The sequence below is a fragment of the Ranitomeya imitator genome, chromosome 3 (assembly GCF_032444005.1).
Source record: "Ranitomeya imitator isolate aRanImi1 chromosome 3, aRanImi1.pri, whole genome shotgun sequence".
NCBI classification, from domain to species: Eukaryota; Metazoa; Chordata; class Amphibia; order Anura; family Dendrobatidae; genus Ranitomeya; species Ranitomeya imitator.
The window spans coordinates 174514080-174536372 of NC_091284.1; the positions used below are offsets into that span (position 1 = coordinate 174514080).

Sequence of the window (22293 nt, forward strand, 5' to 3'; positions counted from 1 at the left end):
CAAAGAAAGGTTTTGGAGATTTGTTTTTTGTCTCAAAAAATTGTGGTTTTCTTTATTACAAACACCAAAATGAAGGTAGCACCGCAGTGTTGCAAGGTAGGTAACGTTTCAACCCACAGGGTCTTTCTCAAACCTTAGAATTGTAGAAGCGGAGCAAAGGGCATAGATCCCTGGGTGGGTGTAGGAGTCCCGTTCGGGGCTGTAGCTGTGAGGATACTGGTGTCTGCGGTGGTGGTGTGTCAAATATTTGAGCAGTCGGTGTTTTTCCCCATGGTGTCATCTTTTTAATTTGCATATCTTTTTTTACTATCAATTTATGGTCTTTTTTTTTTTTTCCCCCCCCCTTCACTCCATTGAACAATTAAACTGCAATTTTTTTTTCCCTTTAAAAAAACAAGGCAAAATGCTCCCAAATAACATCTGGTCATCTTTTGAGCTTTCTCAGCGTCTTGTATTGTAAATGACAGAATGTCTTCTGGGCAGAAATCGCACATACTCTCATGAAGGACTTGCTAGGGATTCATAGCAGAATCTGGTTTTATGTTCAGGGCATGTTCCCAAGTGTCGGACTCTTTCTACAAGAGATCTCGGAAGTAGGACTTGTCCCCGGGTCAACAGTGACCAGTTTTTGCTCCCATTTTATTCCCGCTGCTCCCTTGGAGTTTGCCATTTTTTATTCTGCATTATGGTCCCAGAGAAATGGGCCTATTATTTAGTGCCGACTTTTAGGCTACGCTCCCACAATGAGCTAGTGAATTTGTGACCCTGCAGAATTTCTGCACCTATTATATAATATAGGTTACATGTGGTTTGTCATTGCAATTTTTACGCTGATTAGTTTTTACTCTTTTTGGTGTGTCACGCTTTAAATAAAGCTGCTTTGTTTTTTTAAACTTCTTGGTATTTGGTTTTGCCAACATTTTTATTGATATGTAAATGAGTGTGAATTTCATGTATTTTTTTTTTTTTTTCTTTTCAGCCATGGCAACACAAAAACTCATCTTTTTACGTGCAGATTTTCCGCATCTAGTACAATCTATGGGGAAATTCTGTATCTGAAACTCCTCATACCCTCAAGAGAAATGAACATGCTGCGGATATCAATCTCGTGCCGCAGGTCAGATTAACGTGACGTAAAATAAAGCACGGTGGGCAGGAGATTTCTATAAATCCCCTCCACCGGCTGGAACTGTTAGACATTGCATTTTTGACTCTGCCAAAAAGTACCAAAAGCTCGTTGTGGGAACGGAGCCTTACGGTCTTTACAATGGGGCGAGGATCAGAGGATTTCCTGGGGAGTGTCTTTATGGTGCGCTGCATTATTAACCATGCCTTCTTCTTCCTTACTAAAGGCTATAAAAATAGCACTAAATTAAAAAAAACAGTATCTCTGAAACCTGATGGTGGATTAAAAAAAAAAAAAAAAAATAGATTCCTCAGGGGAGTAGATGAAAAAAAAAATTAAGACTGCCCACTTTTTAGATGGTGACATTTCCTTTAAATGTGTCCTTAACTGAAATTCTGATTAGCAGGGACATAGAAGCGTCTCATCAGCGTAGGTCTATTGCCATTTTTTAGGTATTTCTATGGAAAAACAAAGGTGGACCATTGATAGCAATCTAGTGAAAACTGCAACTCCCAACATGCCCTGAAGGGAATGTGATCCCTAAATTTTTGGAACGGCTGGAGGGCTACAATGTAGATACCACTGCGCAATCTAACGGCCCACCAGAGACAGGCCAAAGTGAGGCCAAAATAAACACCCGCGCACGGAGATCCCCACCAATAAACGTCTGACTCAGCCCTAAAACATGTCAGAATCTATGCTAAATGGTATGGAGATTATTTTTTTCCAGAATATTGAACTACTACAGCATTTTTTCCCCCCATTTTACAATATTTCAAACATGCATTTTCTTTTTGGAGTCTTGTAGAGTCCTTGGAAAAAATGCCAGAAAAATTGCCATTCCTAGAACCTATTGCTTATGGAAAAAAAAAATGGCACTGACTGCACATTGGAACTAACGTCTGGCAGTGGCGTCCTTAAAAAAAAAATAAATAAAAAACAGAAAACGTGACAAAAAAAGCAACAAAATGCTGTGCATCAATCTAGAGACACTAATTAGAGGCCGAGTTTTCCAGCCGTTTCTGCAGACTATTGGGCATTTCGCCCCATGTTCCTCCCCGGTGCAGACCACCAGCAGATATTCGGAGGCATTATGATTTGCAGGGCTCATCGGGCTGTAGTGGGTACAAATGGCTGAGCTTCCAATACAATAAAACATGCTGCCGTCACTTCTCGTCCTGGTCCCAGGGGCGGCTTTTCCATTTTCAAGCTTTACTACGGACAATTTGTCTATAGAATAAAAACCGTCAGTACGTCTGGGCTTTACATGGCGAACCCAATAGTGTTAGCAGACGTCCTGACGAGCGAGTGCCGCAGCTAATCAGATACAGAAATAACATTGGGATATATTCAGATATTTCGCATTTCTTCATTACTGAATATCATACGAATCCATAGTAAAATCACAGCTGCAGCCCTGATACCAATGCCCAGGAATTAACCATTAACACCTGAATTCTATTTTTAATTCATTACATTTCACGATGCCAAATGTAGCGCCTGCATACGCTGTAACCCGCGATCTTCCAGCACGCTGTACACACCTATAGCCATTCTCATTCATTCCCAGCCTGTCAGATGGCATACAGATCCAGACTGCATTTCATGCCCACCCTTTGCAGAAGATGATGTTCTCCCCCGGTTATTATAGTCTCCTTATTACATCCAGTGTCCCTGGCAATGCCATGGATGGGGGCCCGATCCCCATAATGACAGCGAGGCGACAGACAAGCGATGTTACTGGAATCGATAGCAATGTAATGATGGATGGCACGACCCCCGAAGCCTGGCCGTATAATGTCCCCTTACCCACCGGTCCGAGGACCCTATAGACGGATTCCGGTTACTGACAGAATGGATCGGACCCCACACTAAGGGCTGGAGTCAGTACCATAAGACCCAGGTAATGTGTGCCAGCTGTAGGCAGCAGCAGGGTTAACCAGCACAGCCATGGATGGCAGCAGGGCACTATTAGCACTAATCTCACTGCAGATGGCCGGGTAACCTGCAGGGATGCCCCTCACCCTGCGCCCACACAGGGCACCCCATTGCCCAGGCTGCCAGGAGCTGGCTCCTATTTGGTGCAGTAAACACGGTCAGAGCAATGCAGAAGGATCGGAGGGAAGACAGAGAGGAGGAGGAGGAACAGCCACAAAATCTACCTATAGCTTATTAATGGCCCATTTCCCCGGGTACAGTGGGCACCGGCAGTGCCTCCTCAGGGGTGCAGCACAGGCGGCGTCACTCACCCAGAAGACGAAGGAGTAGATGATGAGCAGGGTCTTCAGACACGTTATGACTGGCTTGGTCTCCATTCTCCTTGATGCCATGCTACTGAGATCCGGTCGCCGGGTGTTACTGTTGCTGCTCTCGGCCCCTCCTGCCGCAGCTTATCCCCAATCCGCAAGAGGAGGAAAGAAGAGCCGGAGCCGCCCCCCGAACCGGAGCCGCCCCCCGAACCGGAGCCGCCCCCCGAACCGGAGCCGCCCCCCGAACCGGAGCCGCCCCCCGAACCGGAGCCGCCCCCCGAACCGGAGCCGCCCCCCGAACCGGAGCCGCCCCCCGAACCGGAGCCGCCAGTCAGCCACAGCCCGGCCTCGTAATTATGCAGATCTGGGGCGTCTGGCACTGCCCCTCCGGGCGCCCGAGCTGCTGTTATCAACCGGAGGAAAACACTGGATTCATCATAAACTGCGCTGTCATCCTGGTGATCACCTGATACATTCCGAGCGTGCGGTGTAATGAGGGGGCGCCGTGTAATGAGGGGGCGCCGTGTAATGAGGGGGCGCGGTGTAATGAGGGGGCACCGTGTAATGAGGGGGCGCCGTGTAATGAGGGGGCGCGGTGTAATGAGGGGGCGCGGTGTAATGAGAGGGCGCGGTGTAATGAGGGGGCGCGGTGTAATGAGGGGGCGCGGTGTAATGAGGGGGCGCGGTGTAATGAGGGGGCGCCGTGTAATGAGGGGGCGCGGTGTAATGAGGGGGCGCCGTGTAATGAGGGGGCGCGGTGTAATGAGGGGGCGCCGTGTAATGAGGGGGCGCGGTGTAATGAGGGGGCGCCGTGTAATGAGCGTGCGGTGTAATGAGGGGGCGCGGTGTAATGAGGGGGCGCGGTGTAATGAGGGGGCGCCGTGTAATGAGGGGGCGCGGTGTAATGAGGGGGCGCGGTGTAATGAGGAGGCGCGGTGTAATGAGGTGGCGCCGTGTAATGAGGGGGCGCGGTGTAATGAGGGGGCGCCGTGTAATGAGGGGGCGCCGTGTAATGAGGGGGCGCCGTGTAATGAGGGGGCGCCGTGTAATGAGGGGGCGCGGTGTAATGAGGGGGCGCGGTGTAATGAGGGGGCGCGGTGTAATGAGGTGGCGCCGTGTAATGAGGGGGCGCGGTGTAATGAGGGGGCGCGGTGTAATGAGGGGGCGCGGTGTAATGAGGGGGCGCGGTGTAATGGGGGGGGCGCCGTGTAATGAGGGGGCGCGGTGTAATGAGAGGGCGCGGTGTAATGAGGGGGCGCCGTGTAATGAGGGGGCGCCGTGTAATGAGAGGGCGCGGTGTAATGAGGGGGCGCCGTGTAATGAGAGGGCGCCGTGTAATGAGAGGGCGCCGTGTAATGAGGGGGCGCCGTGTAATGGGGGGGGGCGCCGTGTAATTAGAGGGCGCCGTGTAATGAGGGGGCGCGGTGTAATGAGGGGTGCGGTGTAATGAGGGGGTGCGGTGTAATGAGGGGGTGCGGTGTAATGAGAGGGTGCCGTGTAATGAGGGGGTGCGGTGTAATGAGGGGGTGCGGTGTAATGAGGGGGTGCGGTGTAATGAGAGGGTGCGGTGTAATGAGGGGGTGCGGTGTAATGAGGGGGTGCGGTGTAATGAGGGGGTGCGGTGTAATGAGGGGGTGCGGTGTAATGAGAGGGTGCCGTGTAATGAGAGGGTGCAGTGTAATGAGAGGGTGCAGTGTAATGAGAGTGAGCGTGCATTATAAGAGAATGCACTATAATACGAGAGGATGCAGTAGTGTAAGAGAGACTGATGTCTACAAGAGGGTGCAGAGTAATGAGTCTCCAGTGTAAAAAAAAAGTGCAGTGTAATAGAGTTCACCACAATATGAGTACACTATAAGAGCGTGCAGTGTAATGAAAGTGAGAGATCGTGCAGAGTAATAAGAAAATGCATTGTAATATGAGAGTGTGTAGTGTAATGAGAGGATGCAGTGTAAGGCCGGCGTCACACTAGCGAGTTTTACGGACGTATGAGCGCATAAAATACGTCCGTAAAACTCGCCTCACAAATGTCCCAATTATTCTCTATGCCCCTGCTCCTATCTGCCGTATTTTACTGATCAGTATTATACGGCTTTCTACGGCCGTAGAAAATCGCAGCATGCTGCGTTTGTCACCGTATTGCGCAAAAAAAACGCCAATGAAAGTCTATGGAAGCCCCAAAAATACGGATTACACACGGACCAGCAGTGTGACTTGCGAGAAATACGCACGGTGTTAGCGAGAAAAGTCGGCAATTCAGTGCGGTGTACAGTAAAATCACACTGACAGCTTACAATAGAATAGGTAGAATAAATGTCTACACATAGAATAGGTATATATTGTAGAGTGGCATGTACAGTAGAGTTAGGACCCATCAGAGGGAGATCACCTTGCCGTGGTTGATGGGCACACATGAATTGGCCAATTTATGCGCTAAGAATCTTCATTTTATCTATAACTGTAAGTTTTATGAAAAAAATTTTTGAGTAGTATGATTCATATCGAATATTTGTCTGTGTTTTCACATGGCCTAGATTCATATACATGTGCTGCTGTGTTTCTTTATATCTACATGATACAGCTTGCAGCTTGCATGTGTTCACATTGGGAGTGCTGGTTGGTTTTTTTTCTCTTTTTTTTCTCTTTTTTTCTCCTTTTTTTTTTTTTTTCTCTCTCTCTCTCTCTCTCTCTCTCTCTCTCTCAGTGAGACACATATATGTATATATATTATTACTTCATACAGCGCTAGATAGCTTTAAAGGGACACTGTCACCTGAATTTGGAGGGAACAATCTTCAGCCATGGAGGCGGGGTTTTTGGGTGTTTGATTCACCCTTTCCTTACCCGCTGGCTGCATGCTGGCTGCAATATTGGATTGAAGTTCATTCTCTGTCCTCTATAGTACACGCCTGCACAAGGCAAGATTACCTTGTGCAGGCATGTACTACGGAGGACAGAGAATGAACTTCAATCCAATATTGCAGCCAGCATGCGGGTAAGGAAAGGGTGAATCAAACACCCAAAAACCCCGCCTCCATGGCTGAAGATTGTTCCCTCCAAATTCAGGTGACAGTGTCCCTTTAAAGCCGGTAATTCAATTGCCGACTTTTGCTATCTCCTTCCTAAACCCGACATGATATGACACATGGTTTACATACAGTAAACCATCTCATATCACCATTTTTTTTGCATATTCCACACTACTAATGTTAGTAGTGTGTATATGCAAAATTTGGGCTCTGTAGCTATTAAATCAAAGGGTTAAATGGCGGAAAAAAATTGGCGTGGGCTCCCGCGCAATTTTCTCCGCCAGAGTAGTAAAGCCAGTGACTGAGGGCAGATATTAATAGCCTGGAGAGGGTCCACGGTTATTGGCCCCCCCTGGCTAAAAACATCTGCCCCCAGCCACCCCATAAAAGGCACATCTGTAAGATGCGCCTATTCTGGCACTTGGCCACTCTCTTCCCATTCCTGTGTAGCGGTGGGATATGGGGTAATGAAGATTTAATGCCACCTTGCTATTGTAAGGTGACATTTAGCCAAATTAATAATGGAGAGGCGTCAATTATGACACCTATCCATTATTAATCCAATACTAGTAAAGGGTTAAAAAAAACACATTAATACAAATTATTTTAATGAAATAAAAACAAAGGTTGTTGTAATAATTTATTCTTCGCTCAATCCTTCTGAAGACCCTCGCTCTGTAACAAAGTAAAAATAATAAACCAACAATATACATACCTTCCGAAGATCTGTAACGTCCCACGATGTAAATCCATCTGAAGGGGTTAAAATATTTTGCAGCCAGGAGCTCTGCTAATGCAGCTGCTCCTGGCTGCAAAACCCCGGAGAATGAAGGTAATGTAAGTCAATGACCTATATTTACCTTCATTTGCGGTGAGGGCACCCTCTGCTGGCTGTTCCTGGAGCGTGGGAACTTTCCTAGAAAGCTCCCAGGCTCGAGTTCATATGAGGACAACCAGCAGAGGGCGCCCTCATATGAACTCGAGCCTGGGAGCTTTCTAGGAAAGTTCCCACGCTCCAGGAACAGCCAGCAGAGGGCGCCTCACTGCAATGAAGGTAAATATAGGTCATTGACCTGCTTTACCTTCATTCTCCGGGGTTTTGCAGGCAGGAGCAGCGCTGCATTAGCAGAGCTCCTGGCTGCAAATTTTTTTAACCCCTTCAGATGGATTTACATCGTGAGACCTTACAGATCTTCGGAAGGTATGTACAGTATATTGTTGGTTTATTATTTTTACTTTGTTACAGAGCGAGGTTCTTCAGAAGGATTGAGCGTAGAATAAATTATTACAACAACCTTTGTTTTTATTTCATTAAAATAATTTTTAATAATGTGTGTGGTTTTTTTTAACCCTTTACTAGTATTGGATTAATAATGGATAGTTGTCATAATTGACGCCTCTCCATTAATAATTTGGCTTAATGTCACCTTACAATAGCAAGGTGGCATTAACCCTTCATTACCCCATATCCCACCGCTACACGGGAATGGGAAGAGAGTGGCCAAGTGCCAGAATAGGCGCATCTTCCAGATGTGCCTTTTCTGGGGTGGCTGGGGGCAGATGTTGTTAGCCAGGGGGGGGCCAATTACCGTGGACCCTCTCCAGGCTATTAATATCTGCCCTCAGTCACTGGCTTTACTACTCTGGCGGAGAAAATTGCGCGGGAGCCCACGCCAATTTTTTCCGCCATTTAACCCTTTAATTTAATAGCTAGAACGGCCAAATTTTGCATATACACACTACTAACATTAGTAGTGTGGAATATGCAAAAAAAAATGGTGATATAAGATGGTTTACTGTATGTAAACCATGTGTCATATCTTGTCGGGTTTAGGAAGGAGATAGCAAAAGCCGGTAATTGAATTACCGGCTTTAAAGCTATCTAGCGCTGTATGAAGTAATAATATATATACATATATGTGTCTACTGACATATATATATATATATATATATATAGACAGTATATATGTTTTTTTTTTTTTTTACACATGGATCCCTTGTATAGCCGTATGTTGGTTTTGCAAGCCTGTGAGAAAAACACGCAGTACGGATGCCATACAGATTACATACGGAGGATGCCATGCGCAAAATGCGCTGACACACCCTGCCTACGGAGGAGCTACGGACCACTATTTTGGGGACTTTTCAGCGTATTACGGCCGTAATATACGGACCGTATTGTCTTACGCTGAGTGTGACTCCAGCCTAAGAGTCAGTGCAATGTAAGAGAGTGCAGTGTAATGAGTGTGTGCAGTGTAAGAGAGAAAGTGTGATGTAGGGGGCTGTGGAGTCAGTAAGCCTAATCTCCGACTCCTCAATTTCTCTACCTCCGAATCCCTGATACTTGGCTCATGTTTAAAGGGAAGGTGCCGCAATTTTGTTTTTGTATTAAAAATAATTGTTTATATAAACAATTATTTTTAATACAAAATTATTTTTTTTAACTTTAATATATTTTTTATTATTAATTATTTTTGCAGCCACTGGGCGCCGCCATTTTGCTTTGCAGCAGTGTAAGAGTCCCAGCACGACACTTAGGCTGCGGTCACACTAGCAGTATTTGGTCAGTATTTTACATCAGTATTTGTAAGCCAAAACCAGGAGTGGGTGATAAATGCAGACGTGGTGCATATGTTTCTATTATACTTTTCCTCTAATTGTTCCACTCCTGGTTTTGGCTTATAAATACTGATGTAAAATACTGACCAAATACTGCTAGTGTGACAGCAGCCTTAGGCCGACTTCACACTAGCGAGTTTTACGGACATAAGAGAGGTGCAGAAAATACGGATTGCACACGGTACAATGCATCTCTATGGCCAAGCTTCTACCTGCCGTATTTTACGGATCCGTATTATACGGGCTTCTACGGCCGTAGAAAATCGCAGCATGCTGCATTTGTCACCATAGTGCGCAAAAAATTCGCCAATGAAAGTCTATGGGTGCGAGAAATATACGGATTACACACGGACCAACAATGTGACTTGCGTTAAATACGCCAGACATCTCCAGATATTGCCAGGTGCAAGGAATTGAGCCAAGCCCTCAATCATGAATCTCAGACATGCTAATTAGCTCAAAAAGCCACACAGACATCCCGGAAGTCTGGTGCTCGCCTCCACAGAGTTCCAAGCAGCATGGCAAACATCATCAATGTTGATATGCTCCTCATCCTGGTCTAAGAAAGGCCTGAAATATGGGACCAGCGGGATCCTAACTATTCCAACCGGGCCAGGAAAGAGGCAGCTTGGAGGGCCATCTGTGGGCTACTATTCCCTGATTATGCCCAACGGCCACGTGCGGAGCAGACAAGTCTATGTAAGTACACTCATGTATTCACAAGATTTAACTTTACAAGATGGTTTCCCTACATGATTACTTGAGCAATCCTTTTTATCTTTATATGTCATTTATGGCCTTTTTTGGCATTTTCTAAAGCTGAGTAAAATGCCAAAGTGTTTCTGGACATGGTTCATCTTTATCTTGCCCTGCTAAATATTTTCTTGGCCTCATACCCCATCCAGAGGGTTGTTGTCCCTTGTCTTATTTTTACATAATTTCGATCATTAGTCTCATTATAGCACAAGTCCTTTTCCTTTCCTATCCTATCATATCTTACCTAATGTATGTTTGCAAGAACAGGGTTCTCTCCCCTCTCTACCAGTCTGATACTGTCAAGTTATTAACTGTGGGCGATATATAGACCTCTGCATGTAACCCCTTTATCATCTGACTCACCATGGAAATTATTGTGCTCTAGCAACTTTTTGCTTAAAAATTACAAATATGACAGCTTATTCCAGTTGTCAATGTTCAGAATGATATAGAACATTATTTGTGCCCTTGTAATTGCAGTGGATGATGTTATGACAAGATGGCGCAGCATCCGGACCAATACCGGCGGGAAAGACAGCAGCGGGCTAAGAGTGGGTCAGCAGCCCCACTGAAGAAGAGGAAGTATATATACTATGACCGTCTTTCCTTTTTGGATGCCAGTATGGATCTTAGGCAGTAAGTAAAAACCACTCTACACATTTTTAATGAAAATAATTCATAGTCTTTTTTGTGGATTAGGGTTATGACATTGAAAATTCCATGTAAGGATGTGTAAATATAGTGCAAACAATAATGTAAACAAGCATAAATTCAAAAAGGGTCCTGGAGGAGAGAGGACCCTGGCCGCCAAGCATCCCAAGATTCAACAAGGGATGGGTGAGAATGTAGTATGCGAGTTTAGAGATGTTCAGGCAGTGTTTTGTTGGATGGGTTGTTACTGCATGTTATCTGATTCAGGGGCGGACACAGACAGCTTGGGGCCCCTGTGCAGGAAATGTGTTTGGGCCCCCCCTTCTTTAAAGGCGACAAAGCTAAATAAATATATATATATATATATATATATATATATATATACTGTAGAATATGCCCATGTATAATAAACACCTGTGTCTACTGCATATGTGACATAGTATACATTAATGTATAAGGGTATGGTTCCACGGTCAGGAATCGGCAGCACTTTGGATGCAGCACATGTCCGCTCGGTCCAAAGCGCTGCCGGCTTTTGTACGAGTGATGCTTCCGCATGTGTTCATTGAACACATGCGGAATCACCGCATCCTATACATTGGACTGTGATATTTATCTTGTGGAGACTGAGCATCTCCGCAAGATAAATAGACATGCTACAGTCTAGAAAGATGTGCCGCATGTCCGTCTCTGCAGGGAAGCTGCAGGTGCCGCTGCATACATAGTGGACATTGGATTCCTTGAAATCTCATGCACTATGCTGTAACATCAGGAGCTGCGGACTGGATGCTGCGGATGTACACAGCGTCCAATCCGCAGAGTTTACTGACAGTGGAAACATACCCTTATATGTGTGTTTAATGCAACAGATACAGTATATGTGAAAAAGTCTTCACTGGGGGATGGGCTCAGGGGTCAGTCCCAGCCTGGATCTGATACTGCAGTGATGACTGGAGTCCCGTCAGAGAATAGACCCAGTGATTTAGTGACTGTGTTCCTGAGCTCTGAACTCTCTGGTCCCTGCTGTGTGTGGATGAAAATCCTGCACTGACCAGAGAACACAAAGCTCCGGGGGTCACAGTCAGTAAATCACTGCTTCTAGTCTCTGACTGCAGCCCCTGTCTCCCCTCTTTACTCTGCAAACAATCCATCACATTCAGACCGTTCTTTACCTCCTGTTCAGTGGGTGATTGAGGTCCTGCACAGCTGCAGCTTCCTTCCAGGCATGAGTGTGCAGAAGCCAGTGTGCGGCAGCTTCCTGTCTCGCACAGCCGCAACGCGGAATGATGATGTCATTCAGCTGAGCCTCTGCTGTCTGTGTGAGAAAGGAAGCAGGAAGCATCCATTCCCTGCAGATCCGTTGCCATTTTCTCTTGCAGGCAGCGGAGCTGCAGGGATTGCTCCATGCCTGCCGCACATGAGGGCAATCTGGCCAGGGGGCCCCCGGAGCCTCGGGGCCGGATAGGCTGGCCAGATTGCCCTCTATATTAGCCGCCCTCAGGGGTGAACCTAGCCTCTCTGCTGCCTGAGGCGAACGGAAAAATGGCTCCTAACATAAATAAAAACATGAGAATTAGTTAGTATCACAAATAACATTTACATCCAGGTACCTTATAGATAACGTCGTCTCTGGAGCCGTTCTTCTTTTCTTCATCTTGTCCAGATCCCATGATGAGTTTTCTCAGCCACAGCCGTCTCTGCAGACTTCCATCTTTTCCGCTCTTTTGCAGAAAGTCTCCACAAGATGCCCTTAAAGATACAAGTGTCATTATAATGCTCCGGAATAAAAAATTGCCCCTCACTATATTGTCTGCACAAAATATGACCCCCACACTGTCCCTCTTATGGTACATGCTCTTCACACTGACCTCTCCTTTCTATACCGGCCCCCTCTTCACACTGTCCACTCACACTGTGTGTGGGGGGCTATAGGGCCTAGTATTTATACTCCATATTTATACTCCATCCTCCCACCCTGTGTGCATGGCTCCCCCATCCTTCTCCCCTGCGTTCACGGCTCCCGTAATTCCTTCTCCCCTGTGTTCACGGCTCCCCCATCCTTCTCCCCTGCGTTCACGGCTCCCCCATCCTTCTCCCCTGCGTGCTGGGCTCCCCCATCCTTCTCCCCTGCGTTCACGGCTCCCCTATCCTTCTCCCCTGCGTGCTGGGCTCCCCCATCCTTCTCCCCTGTGTTCACAGCTCCCCCATCCTTCTCCCCTGCGTGCTGGGCTCCCCCATCCTTCTCCCCTGCGTTCACGGCTCCCCCATCCTTCTCCCCTGCGTGCTGGGCTCCCCCATCCTTCTCCCCTGCATTCACGGCTCCCCCATCCTTCTCCCCTGCGTTCACGACTCCCCCATTCTTCTCCCCTGCGTTCACGGCTCCCCCATTCATTCTCCCCTGCGTGCATGCCTCCCCTATCCTCCCACCCTGCGTGCATGGCGCCCCCATTCTTCTCCCCTGTGTGCATGGCTCCCCCATCCTTCTCCCCTGCGTGCTGGGCTCCCCCATCCTTCTCCCCTGCGTTCACGGCTCCCCCATCCTTCTCCCCTGCGTGCTGGGCTCCCCCATCCTTCTCCCCTGCGTTCACGGCTCCCCCATTCTTCTCCCCTGCGTTCACGGCTCCCCCATCCTTCTCCCCTGCGTGCATGCCTCCCCTATCCTCCCACCCTGCGTGCATGGCTCCCCCATTCTTCTCCCCTGTGTGCATGGCTCCACATCCTTTTTCCCTGTGTGCATGGCTCCCCATCCTTTTTCCCTGCGTGCATGGCTCCACATCCTTTTTCCCTGCGTGCATGGCTCCACATCCTTTTTCCCTGCGTGCATGGCTCCACATCCTTTTTCCCTGCGTGCATGGCTCCCCATCCTTTTTCCCTGTCATACTTACCTCTCACCGCGCAGCACAGAACAGAACTTCCTTCCTGGCATCTCTTCTGCAGCGTCTTCCTTCCTGTCTTCAGCGGTCACATGATAGCGCTAATTAAGGTCATGAATATGCGCATATTCATGACCTTAAATTAGCGGTACCATGTGACCGCTGAAGACAGGACGAGCTGCCGGCGCTGGGACGCAGTTGCAGCCACCGCTGGAGGAAGGTGAGTATTACGTCTTCAGGGAGGGGGGCGGGAAGGAGGGAGGGGGGGCGGGAAGGAGGAGGGGGGGGCGGGAAGGAGGGAGGGAGGAGGGGGGGGCGGGCACTTGACCCCGGAGTTTTAGAAAAAAAAAAAAACTAGCAGCGCAAATTCACTTACTATAGAGTCTGCCGCCCTCTCTTCTGCCGCCTGATAGTCAAATCGCCTAATAGTAGCAGCGTCCCTGGCCGCCCTGCAGGGGCCCCCCTGTTATGCTGTGCTATCAGGCAACACAGTGTGCAGTAATCAGTGTGCAGTAATCAGAATTGCAGAATTGCAGCCACAGAATTCACAACAGTACCCCCCCTTGAGGAGGGGTCACTGAACCCTCACCAGAACCCCCAGGCCGACCAGGATGAGCCACATGAAAGGCACGAACAAGATCTGGGGCATGGACATCAGAGGCAAAAACCCAGGAATTATCCTCCTGAGCATAACCCTTCCATTTGACCAGATACTGGAGTTTCCGTCTAGAGACACGAGAATCCAAAATTTTCTCCACAATATACTCCAATTCCCCCTCCACCAAAACAGGGGCAGGAGGCTCCACAGATGGAACCATAGGTGCCACGTATCTTCTCAACAACGACTTATTGAATACATTATGTATGGAAAAGGAGTCTGGGAGGGTCAGACGAAAAGACACCGGATTGAGAATCTCAGAAATCCTATACGGACCAATAAAACGAGGTTTAAATTTAGGAGAGGAAACCTTCATAGGAATATGACGAGAAGATAACCAAACCAGATCCCCAACACGAAGTCGGGGACCCACACGGCGTCTACGATTAGCGAAAAGCTGAGCCTTCTCCTGGGACAAGGTCAAATTGTCCACTACCTGAGTCCAGATCTGCTGCAACCTGTCCACCACAGAATCCACACCAGGACAGTCCGAAGACTCAACCTGTCCTGAAGAGAAACGAGGATGGAACCCAGAATTGCAGAAAAATGGAGAGACCAAGGTGGCCGAGCTGGCCCGATTATTAAGGGCGAACTCAGCCAACGGCAAAAATGACACCCAATCATCCTGGTCAGCAGAAACAAAACATCTCAGATATGTTTCCAAGGTCTGATTGGTTCGTTCGGTCTGGCCATTAGTCTGAGGATGGAAGGCCGAGGAAAAAGATAGGTCAATGCCCATCCTACCACAAAAGGCTCGCCAGAACCTCGAGACAAACTGGGAACCTCTGTCAGAAACAATATTCTCAGGAATGCCATGCAAACGAACCACATGCTGGAAGAACAAAGGCACCAAATCAGAGGAGGAAGGCAATTTAACCAAGGGCACCAGATGGACCATTTTAGAAAAGCGATCACAGACCACCCAAATGACCGACATCTTTTGAGAAACGGGAAGGTCAGAAATGAAATCCATCGAAATATGTGTCCAAGGCCTCTTCGGGACCGGCAAGGGCAAAAGCAACCCACTGGCACGTGAACAGCAGGGCTTAGCCCTAGCACAAATCCCACAGGACTGCACAAAAGCACGCACATCCCGTGACAGAGATGGCCACCAGAAGGATCTAGCCACTAACTCTCTGGTACCAAAGATTCCTGCATGACCAGCCAGCACCGAACAATGAAGTTCAGAGATAACTTTACTAGTCCACCTATCAGGGACGAACAGTTTCTCGGCCGGACAACGATCAGGTTTATTAGCCTGAAATTTCTGCAACACTCTCCGCAAATCAGGAGAGATGGCAGACACAATGACTCCTTCCTTGAGGATACTCGCCGGCTCAGATAACCCCGGAGAGTCGGGCACAAAACTCCTAGACAGAGCATCCGCCTTCACATTTTTAGAGCCCGGAAGGTACGAAATCACAAAATCAAAACGAGCAAAAAATAACGACCAACGGGCCTGTCTAGGATTCAAGCGCTTGGCAGACTCGAGATAAGTAAGATTCTTATGATCAGTCAATACCACCACGCGATGCTTAGCTCCCTCAAGCCAATGACGCCACTCCTCGAATGCCCACTTCATGGCCAGCAACTCTCGGTTGCCCACATCATAATTACGCTCAGCAGCAGAAAATTTCCTGGAAAAGAAAGCACATGGTTTCAACACTGAGCAACCAGAACCTCTCTGTGACAAAACCGCCCCTGCTCCAATCTCAGAAGCATCAACCTCGACCTGGAACGGAAGAGAAACATCTGGTTGACACAACACAGGGGCACAGCAAAAACGACGCTTCAACTCCTGAAAAGCTTCCACGGCAGCAGAAGACCAATTAACCAAATCAGCACCCTTCTTGGTCAAATCGGTCAATGGTCTGGCAATGCTAGAAAAATTACAGATGAAGCGACGATAAAAATTAGCAAAGCCCAGGAATTTCTGCAGACTTTTCAGAGATGTCGGCTGAGTCCAATCCTGGATGGCCTGGACCTTAACCGGATCCATCTCGATAGTAGAAGGGGAAAAGATGAACCCCAAAAATGAAACTTTCTGCACACCGAAGAGACACTTTGATCCCTTCACGAACAAGGAATTAGCACGCAGTACCTGGAAAACCATTCTGACTTGCTTCACATGAGACTCCCAATCATCAGAGAAGATCAAAATGTCATCCAAGTAAACAATCAGGAATTTATCCAGATACTCACGGAAAATGTCATGCATAAAAGACTGAAAAACAGATGGAGCATTGGCAAGTCCGAACGGCATCACCAGATACTCAAAATGACCCTCGGGCGTATTAAATGCCGTTTTCCATTCATCTCCCTGCCTGATTCTCACCAGATTATACGCACCACGAAGATCAATCTTAGTAAACCAACTAGCCCCCTTAATCCGAGCAAACAAGTCAGATATCAATGGCAAGGGATACTGAAACTTAACAGTGATCTTATTAAGAAGGCGGTAATCAATACACGGTCTTAGCGAACCATCCTTTTTGGCTACAAAAAAGAACCCTGCTCCCAGTGGTGATGACGATGGGCGAATATGTCCCTTCTCCAGGGATTCTTTCACATAACTGCGCATAGCGGTGTGTTCAGGCACGGACAAATTAAATAAACGACCCTTAGGGAATTTACTACCAGGAATCAAATTGATAGCACAATCACAATTCCTATGCGGAGGTAGGGCATCAGACTTGGGCTCTTCAAATACATCCTGAAAGTCAGACAAGAACTCTGGGATGTCAGAAGGAATGGATGACGAAATAGACAAAAATGGAACATCACCATGTACTCCCTGACAACCCCAGCTGGTTACCGACATAGAGTTCCAATCTAATACTGGATTATGGGTTTGTAGCCATGGCAACCCCAACACGACCACATCATGCAGATTATGCAGTACCAGAAAGCGAATAACTTCCTGATGTGCAGGAGCCATGCACATGGTCAGCTGGGCCCAGTACTGAGGCTTATTCTTGGCCAAAGGTGTAGCATCAATTCCTCTCAACGGAATAGGACACCGCAAAGGCTCCAAGAAAAATCCACAACGTTTAGCATAATCCAAATCCATCAGATTCAGGGCAGCGCCTGAATCCACAAACGCCATGACAGAATACGATGACAAAGAGCATATCAAGGTAATGGACAGAAGGAATTTGGACTGTACAGTACCAATGACGGCAGAGCTATCGAACCGCCTAGTGCGCTTAGGACAATTAGAAATAGCATGAGTGGAATCACCACAGTAGAAACACAGCCTGTTCAGACGTCTGTGTTCTTGCCGTTCAACTTTAGTCATAGTCCTGTCGCACTGCATAGGCTCAGGTTTACTCTCAGACAATACCGCCAGATGGTGCACAGATTTACGCTCGCGCAAGCGACGACCGATCTGAATGGCCAAGGACATAGACTCATTCAAACCAGCAGGCATAGGAAATCCCACCATGACATCCTTAAGAGCTTCAGAGAGACCCTTTCTGAACCAAGCCGCCAGTGCAGATTCATTCCACAGAGTGAGTACTGACCACTTCCTAAATTTCTGACAATATACTTCTACATCATCCTGACCCTGGCATAAAGCCAGCAAATTTTTCTCAGCCTGATCCACTGAATTAGGCTCATCGTAAAGCAATCCAAGCGCCTGGAAAAACGCATCAACATTACTCAATGCAGGGTCTCCTGGCGCAAGAGAAAACGCCCAGTCCTGTGGGTCGCCGCGCAAAAAAGAAATAATAATCAAAACCTGTTGAATAGGATTACCAGAAGAATGAGGTTTCAAGGCCAGAAATAGCTTACAATTATTTTTCAAGCTCAGGAACTTAGTTCTGTCACCAAAAAACAAATCAGGAATAGGAATTCTTGGTTCTAGCATAGATTTCTGATCAATTGTATCTTGAATCTTTTGTACATTTATAACGAGATTATCCATTGAGGAGCACAGAGCCTGAATATCCATGTCCACAGCTGTGTCCTGAAGCACTCTAATGTCTAGGGGAAAAAAAAAAAACTGAAGACAGAGCTGAGGAAAAAAAAATGATGTCAGGACTTCTTTTTTCCCTCTATTGAGAATCATTGGTTTGGGCTCCTTGTACTGTTATGCTGTGCTATCAGGCAACACAGTGTGCAGTAATCAGAGCACATACAGTGATATGGCAATTACCCAAAAACAATAGAACAAGCTCTGAGACGTGGAATCTCTGCAGACTGCAATACCTGAACCTATCCTCACACAACTAAAAGCAGCAGTGGATTGCGCCTAACACTACCTATGCAACTCGGCACTGCCTGAGGAGCTGACTAGCCTGAAGATAGAAATACAAGCCTGACTTGCCTCAGAGAAATACCCCAAAGGAATAGGCAGCCCCCCACATATAATGACTGTTAGCAAGATGAAAAGACAAAACGTAGGAATGAAATAGATTCAGCAAAGTGAGGCCCGATATTCTAGACAGAGCGAGGATAGCAAAGAGAACTATGCAGTCTACAAAAAACCCTAAAGCAGAACCACGCAAAGGGGGGCAAAAAGACCCACCGTGCCGAACTAACGGCACGGCGGTGCACCCTTTGCGTCTCAGAGCTTCCAGCAAAAGAGAATAGTACAGCTGGACAGAAAAAACGGAAACAAAAACAAAGTAACACTTATCTAGCAGAGCAGCAGGCCACAGGAAAGATGCAGTAGCTCAGATCCAACACTGGAACATTGACAAGGAGCAAGGACGACAGACTCAGGTGGAGTTAAATAGCAAGGCAGCCAACGAGCTCACCAAAACACCTGAGGGAGGAAGCCCAGAGGCTGCAATACCACTTGTGACCACAGGAGTGAATTCAGCCACAGAATTCACAACACCCCCCAGAGCCTCCGGGCCCCGGTGCAGCTGCACCGGTTGAACCGGCGGTATGTCCGCCCATGATCTGATTGTTTGAAGAGGTGGTTGTGCCTGGTTTGTCTAGCTTGAAATGGTATGCCACATTATGATGTGTCGTGATAGTGTTTGGTACATTTGTGGGGCTCTACAAGACAAATATTGTATATTCTTGTGTGAATATGAGATAATAGGGGAGTAGAGAAGGAGATGTTGTGCTGATCTGAGGTTGTGTTTTTTTTGTGTTAATATTGCACACAGATGTGTAAGTAAACAATGTCAAAAGAATAATTACCTTTTATTGTTTTCTTAACAGAACACAGTCAAACCTCACAGAGAGGGAAACCGGATCAGAATCTGACCCTATCATTGATCCTGTAAGTGTGGAGGAAGAGGTTGCAGGACCATCTTTGGCTGCATCAGCATCCATCATTGAGGACCCATCAGCATCATCATCACTGCAGGCAGCAGCAAGTGAGGAAGATGCTGCACCACCACCCTCAGCAGCACATGATGTGGAAAGGCTTGTGGAACATGGCCACAGCAGCAGCCCTACAGGCCCACTGGTGTCATCCCCACAGGCAGCTGGGCCTTTACGGAGATCCCGGCGAAGGAGAGAGCTTGAAGCCAGAAGAAGTGATGTTGATGCTGGGGTCCTCAATTATTTGGCCAGGGCAGCCACAGATGATGGCGAGGAGGCCTTTGCCCGCAGCCTTGCCCGATACCTTAGACCCCTTCCCCGTGAGGTGAGGCTACGTGTGAGAGGGTGTATACAAATCCTGATTGATTTAAGCACCCCTCCAAATAACCCCTATGAGGTATTTGAATACCTGGAGCGAAGGCAGCTTGGCCAAACCAACCTCTTGCGCCTTCAGTTCCCTCAACAGGAGCCAAATCAATCAGGATTTGCTGCACCCACTCCACGTATGCCTCCACTTCAACCCCTCCCATTCCAAAATCTACAAAGGCCATTAGACTACCAAATGGCAGGCTACAACCCCAAATCCCAATATGGCCACTTCTCCAGACCCAGTGATGTTGGCTGGTCCCAACCTGGGTTTGGACAACATGGCCATTTTGGGTTGGAGTATGATGCAAGGCAATCTGTACCTCAGCATGATGCACAGAGCCAAATGGCTTATGGTCAACACACATCTGGCCAATATGGACAAGGCCAGTATTCTGGGCCACAAGCCGCTGCATCCTCACAGGATGAACTGCCATCGGCCCAACAAAGGCCCCCTGACCAGGACCCAGAGCTGGCAACATCTCCCCCACCAACTTACAGGGATCTGTAATATGTTTTTTTTTGTTTTGTTTTGTTTTGGTAGCTGGCTACCATGTTAATTTTGTGTTTGCTAAACATTTCCACTTTGTTGTGGATCCTTGTTAAAAAGCAACCCATAAAAAAGGCTTATAAAAACCATATGGCTAAAATATGGTGTAAAAAAACAAAAAAAAAAGGGTTGCAAAGTTAGTAAAAAGTTTTCCAAAAAGCCAATTGATGTTTGTAGACTAATCATTTTTGCATCACACACATATTCAGAAAACAGAAACATATGGTCATTAAGGAAAAAAACACAGTACGTTTTCGGTGGATGAAAATAGTATATTTCAAAAGCATATCTTTAAAAAAATTAAATCACAACTGAGTAACAGCATAATCTTGCCAGGGAATAGAACCCTGAGGAGAAACAAAATAATTGGTCAATACATCCCTAACTTTGATGCCAGAAAGGGGACGGCGCGGAGGAGGGCCATGTGGTGTTGGACTAATGACTGTTATGAAAGGCAATTCAGTACCACAATGGACATAGCGGTCAGAGCACATACAGTGATCTGACAATAACCCAAAATCATAGAACGAGCTCTGAGACGTGGGAACTCTGCAGACCGCAATCCCTAATCCTCTCCAAACAACACTAAAGGCAGCCGTGGATTGCGCCTAACTCTGCCTATGCAACTCGGCACAGCCTGAGAAACTAACTAGCCTGAAGATAGAAAATAAGCCTACCTTGCCTCAGAGAAATACCCCAAAGGAAAAGGCAGCCCCCCACATATAATGACTGTGAGTTAAGATGAAAAGACAAACGTAGAGATGAAATAGATTCAGCAAAGTGAGGCCCGACTTTCTTAACAGAGCGAGGATAGCAAAGGTAAATTTGCGGTCTACACAAAACCCTAAAGAAAACCACGCAAAGGGGGCAAAAAGACCCTCCGTACCGAACTAACGGCACGGAGGTACACCCTTTGCGTCCCAGAGCTTCCAGCAACAAAATAGACAAGCTGGACAGAAAAAATAGCAAACAAATAGCAAAGAAGAACTTAGCTATGAAGAGCAGCAGGCCACAGGAACGATCCAGGGAAAAGCAAGTCCAACACTGGAACATTGACAGGAAGCCAGCATCAAAGCATTAGGTGGAGTTAAGTAGAGAAGCACCTAACGACCTCACCAGATCACCTGAGGGAGGAAACTCAGAAGCCGCAGTACCACTTCCCTCCACCAACAGAAGCCGAAGTACCACTTGTGACCACAGGAGGGAGCTCTGCCACAGAATTCACAACAGTACCCCCCCTTGAGGAGGGGTCACCGAACCCTCACCAGAGCCCCCAGGCCGACCAGGATGAGCCACATGAAAGGCACGAACAAGATCGGGAGCATGGACATCAGAGGCAAAAACCCAGGAATTATCTTCCTGAGCATAACCCTTCCATTTAACCAGATACTGGAGTTTCCGTCTAGAAACACGAGAATCCAAAATCTTCTCCACAATATACTCCAATTCCCCCTCCACCAAAACCGGGGCAGGAGGATCAACAGATGGAACCATAGGTGCCACGTATCTCCGCAACAATGACCTATGGAATACGTTATGTATGGAAAAAGAATCTGGAAGGGTCAGACGAAAAGACACAGGATTAAGAACCTCAGAAATCCTATACGGACCAATGAAACGAGGTTTAAACTTAGGAGAGGAAACCTTCATAGGAATATGACGAGAAGATAACCAAACCAGATCCCCAACACGAAGTCGGGGACCCACACGGCGTCTGCGATTAGCGAAACGTTGAGCCTTCTCCTGGGACAAGGTCAAATTGTCCACTACATGAGTCCAAATCTGCTGCAACCTGTCCACCACAGTATCCACACCAGGACAGTCTGAAGACTCAACCTGTCCTGAAGAGAAACGAGGATGGAACCCAGAATTGCAGAAAAATGGCGAAACCAAGGTAGCCGAGCTGGCCCGATTATTAAGGGCGAACTCAGCCAAAGGCAAAAAGGACACCCAGTCATCCTGATCGGCAGAAACAAAGCATCTCAGATATGTTTCCAAGGTCTGATTGGTTCGTTCGGTCTGGCCATTAGTCTGAGGATGGAAAGCCGAGGAAAAAGACAAGTCAATGCCCATCCTACAACAAAAGGCTCGCCAAAACCTTGAAACAAACTGGGAACCTCTGTCAGAAACGAT

At 47.3% G+C, this 22293-nt stretch overlaps 2 protein-coding genes across 2 annotated transcripts in view; one reads left to right on the plus strand and one right to left on the minus strand.

The window, feature by feature from the left end:
- TSPAN7 (tetraspanin 7) overlaps positions 1-3534 on the minus strand; it is a 128691-nt gene extending 125157 nt beyond the window's left edge. The window contains exon 1 of the mRNA XM_069761615.1: positions 3376-3534. Within this exon, the coding sequence (XP_069617716.1) occupies positions 3376-3456 (81 nt within the window). The 5' untranslated portion in view covers positions 3457-3534. The remainder of the gene's footprint in view (positions 1-3375) is intronic.
- A 4870-nt stretch (positions 3535-8404) lies between these two features.
- On the plus strand, positions 8405-20317 carry LOC138671978 (uncharacterized). The gene is made up of 3 exons (XM_069760079.1): positions 8405-9722; positions 10260-10415; positions 19140-20317. Exons 2-3 carry the CDS (start codon positions 10279-10281, stop codon positions 20119-20121), a joined length of 1119 nt encoding a protein of 372 aa, XP_069616180.1. The 5' UTR covers positions 8405-9722; positions 10260-10278; the 3' UTR covers positions 20122-20317.
- Positions 20318-22293: the final 1976 nt, after the last annotated feature.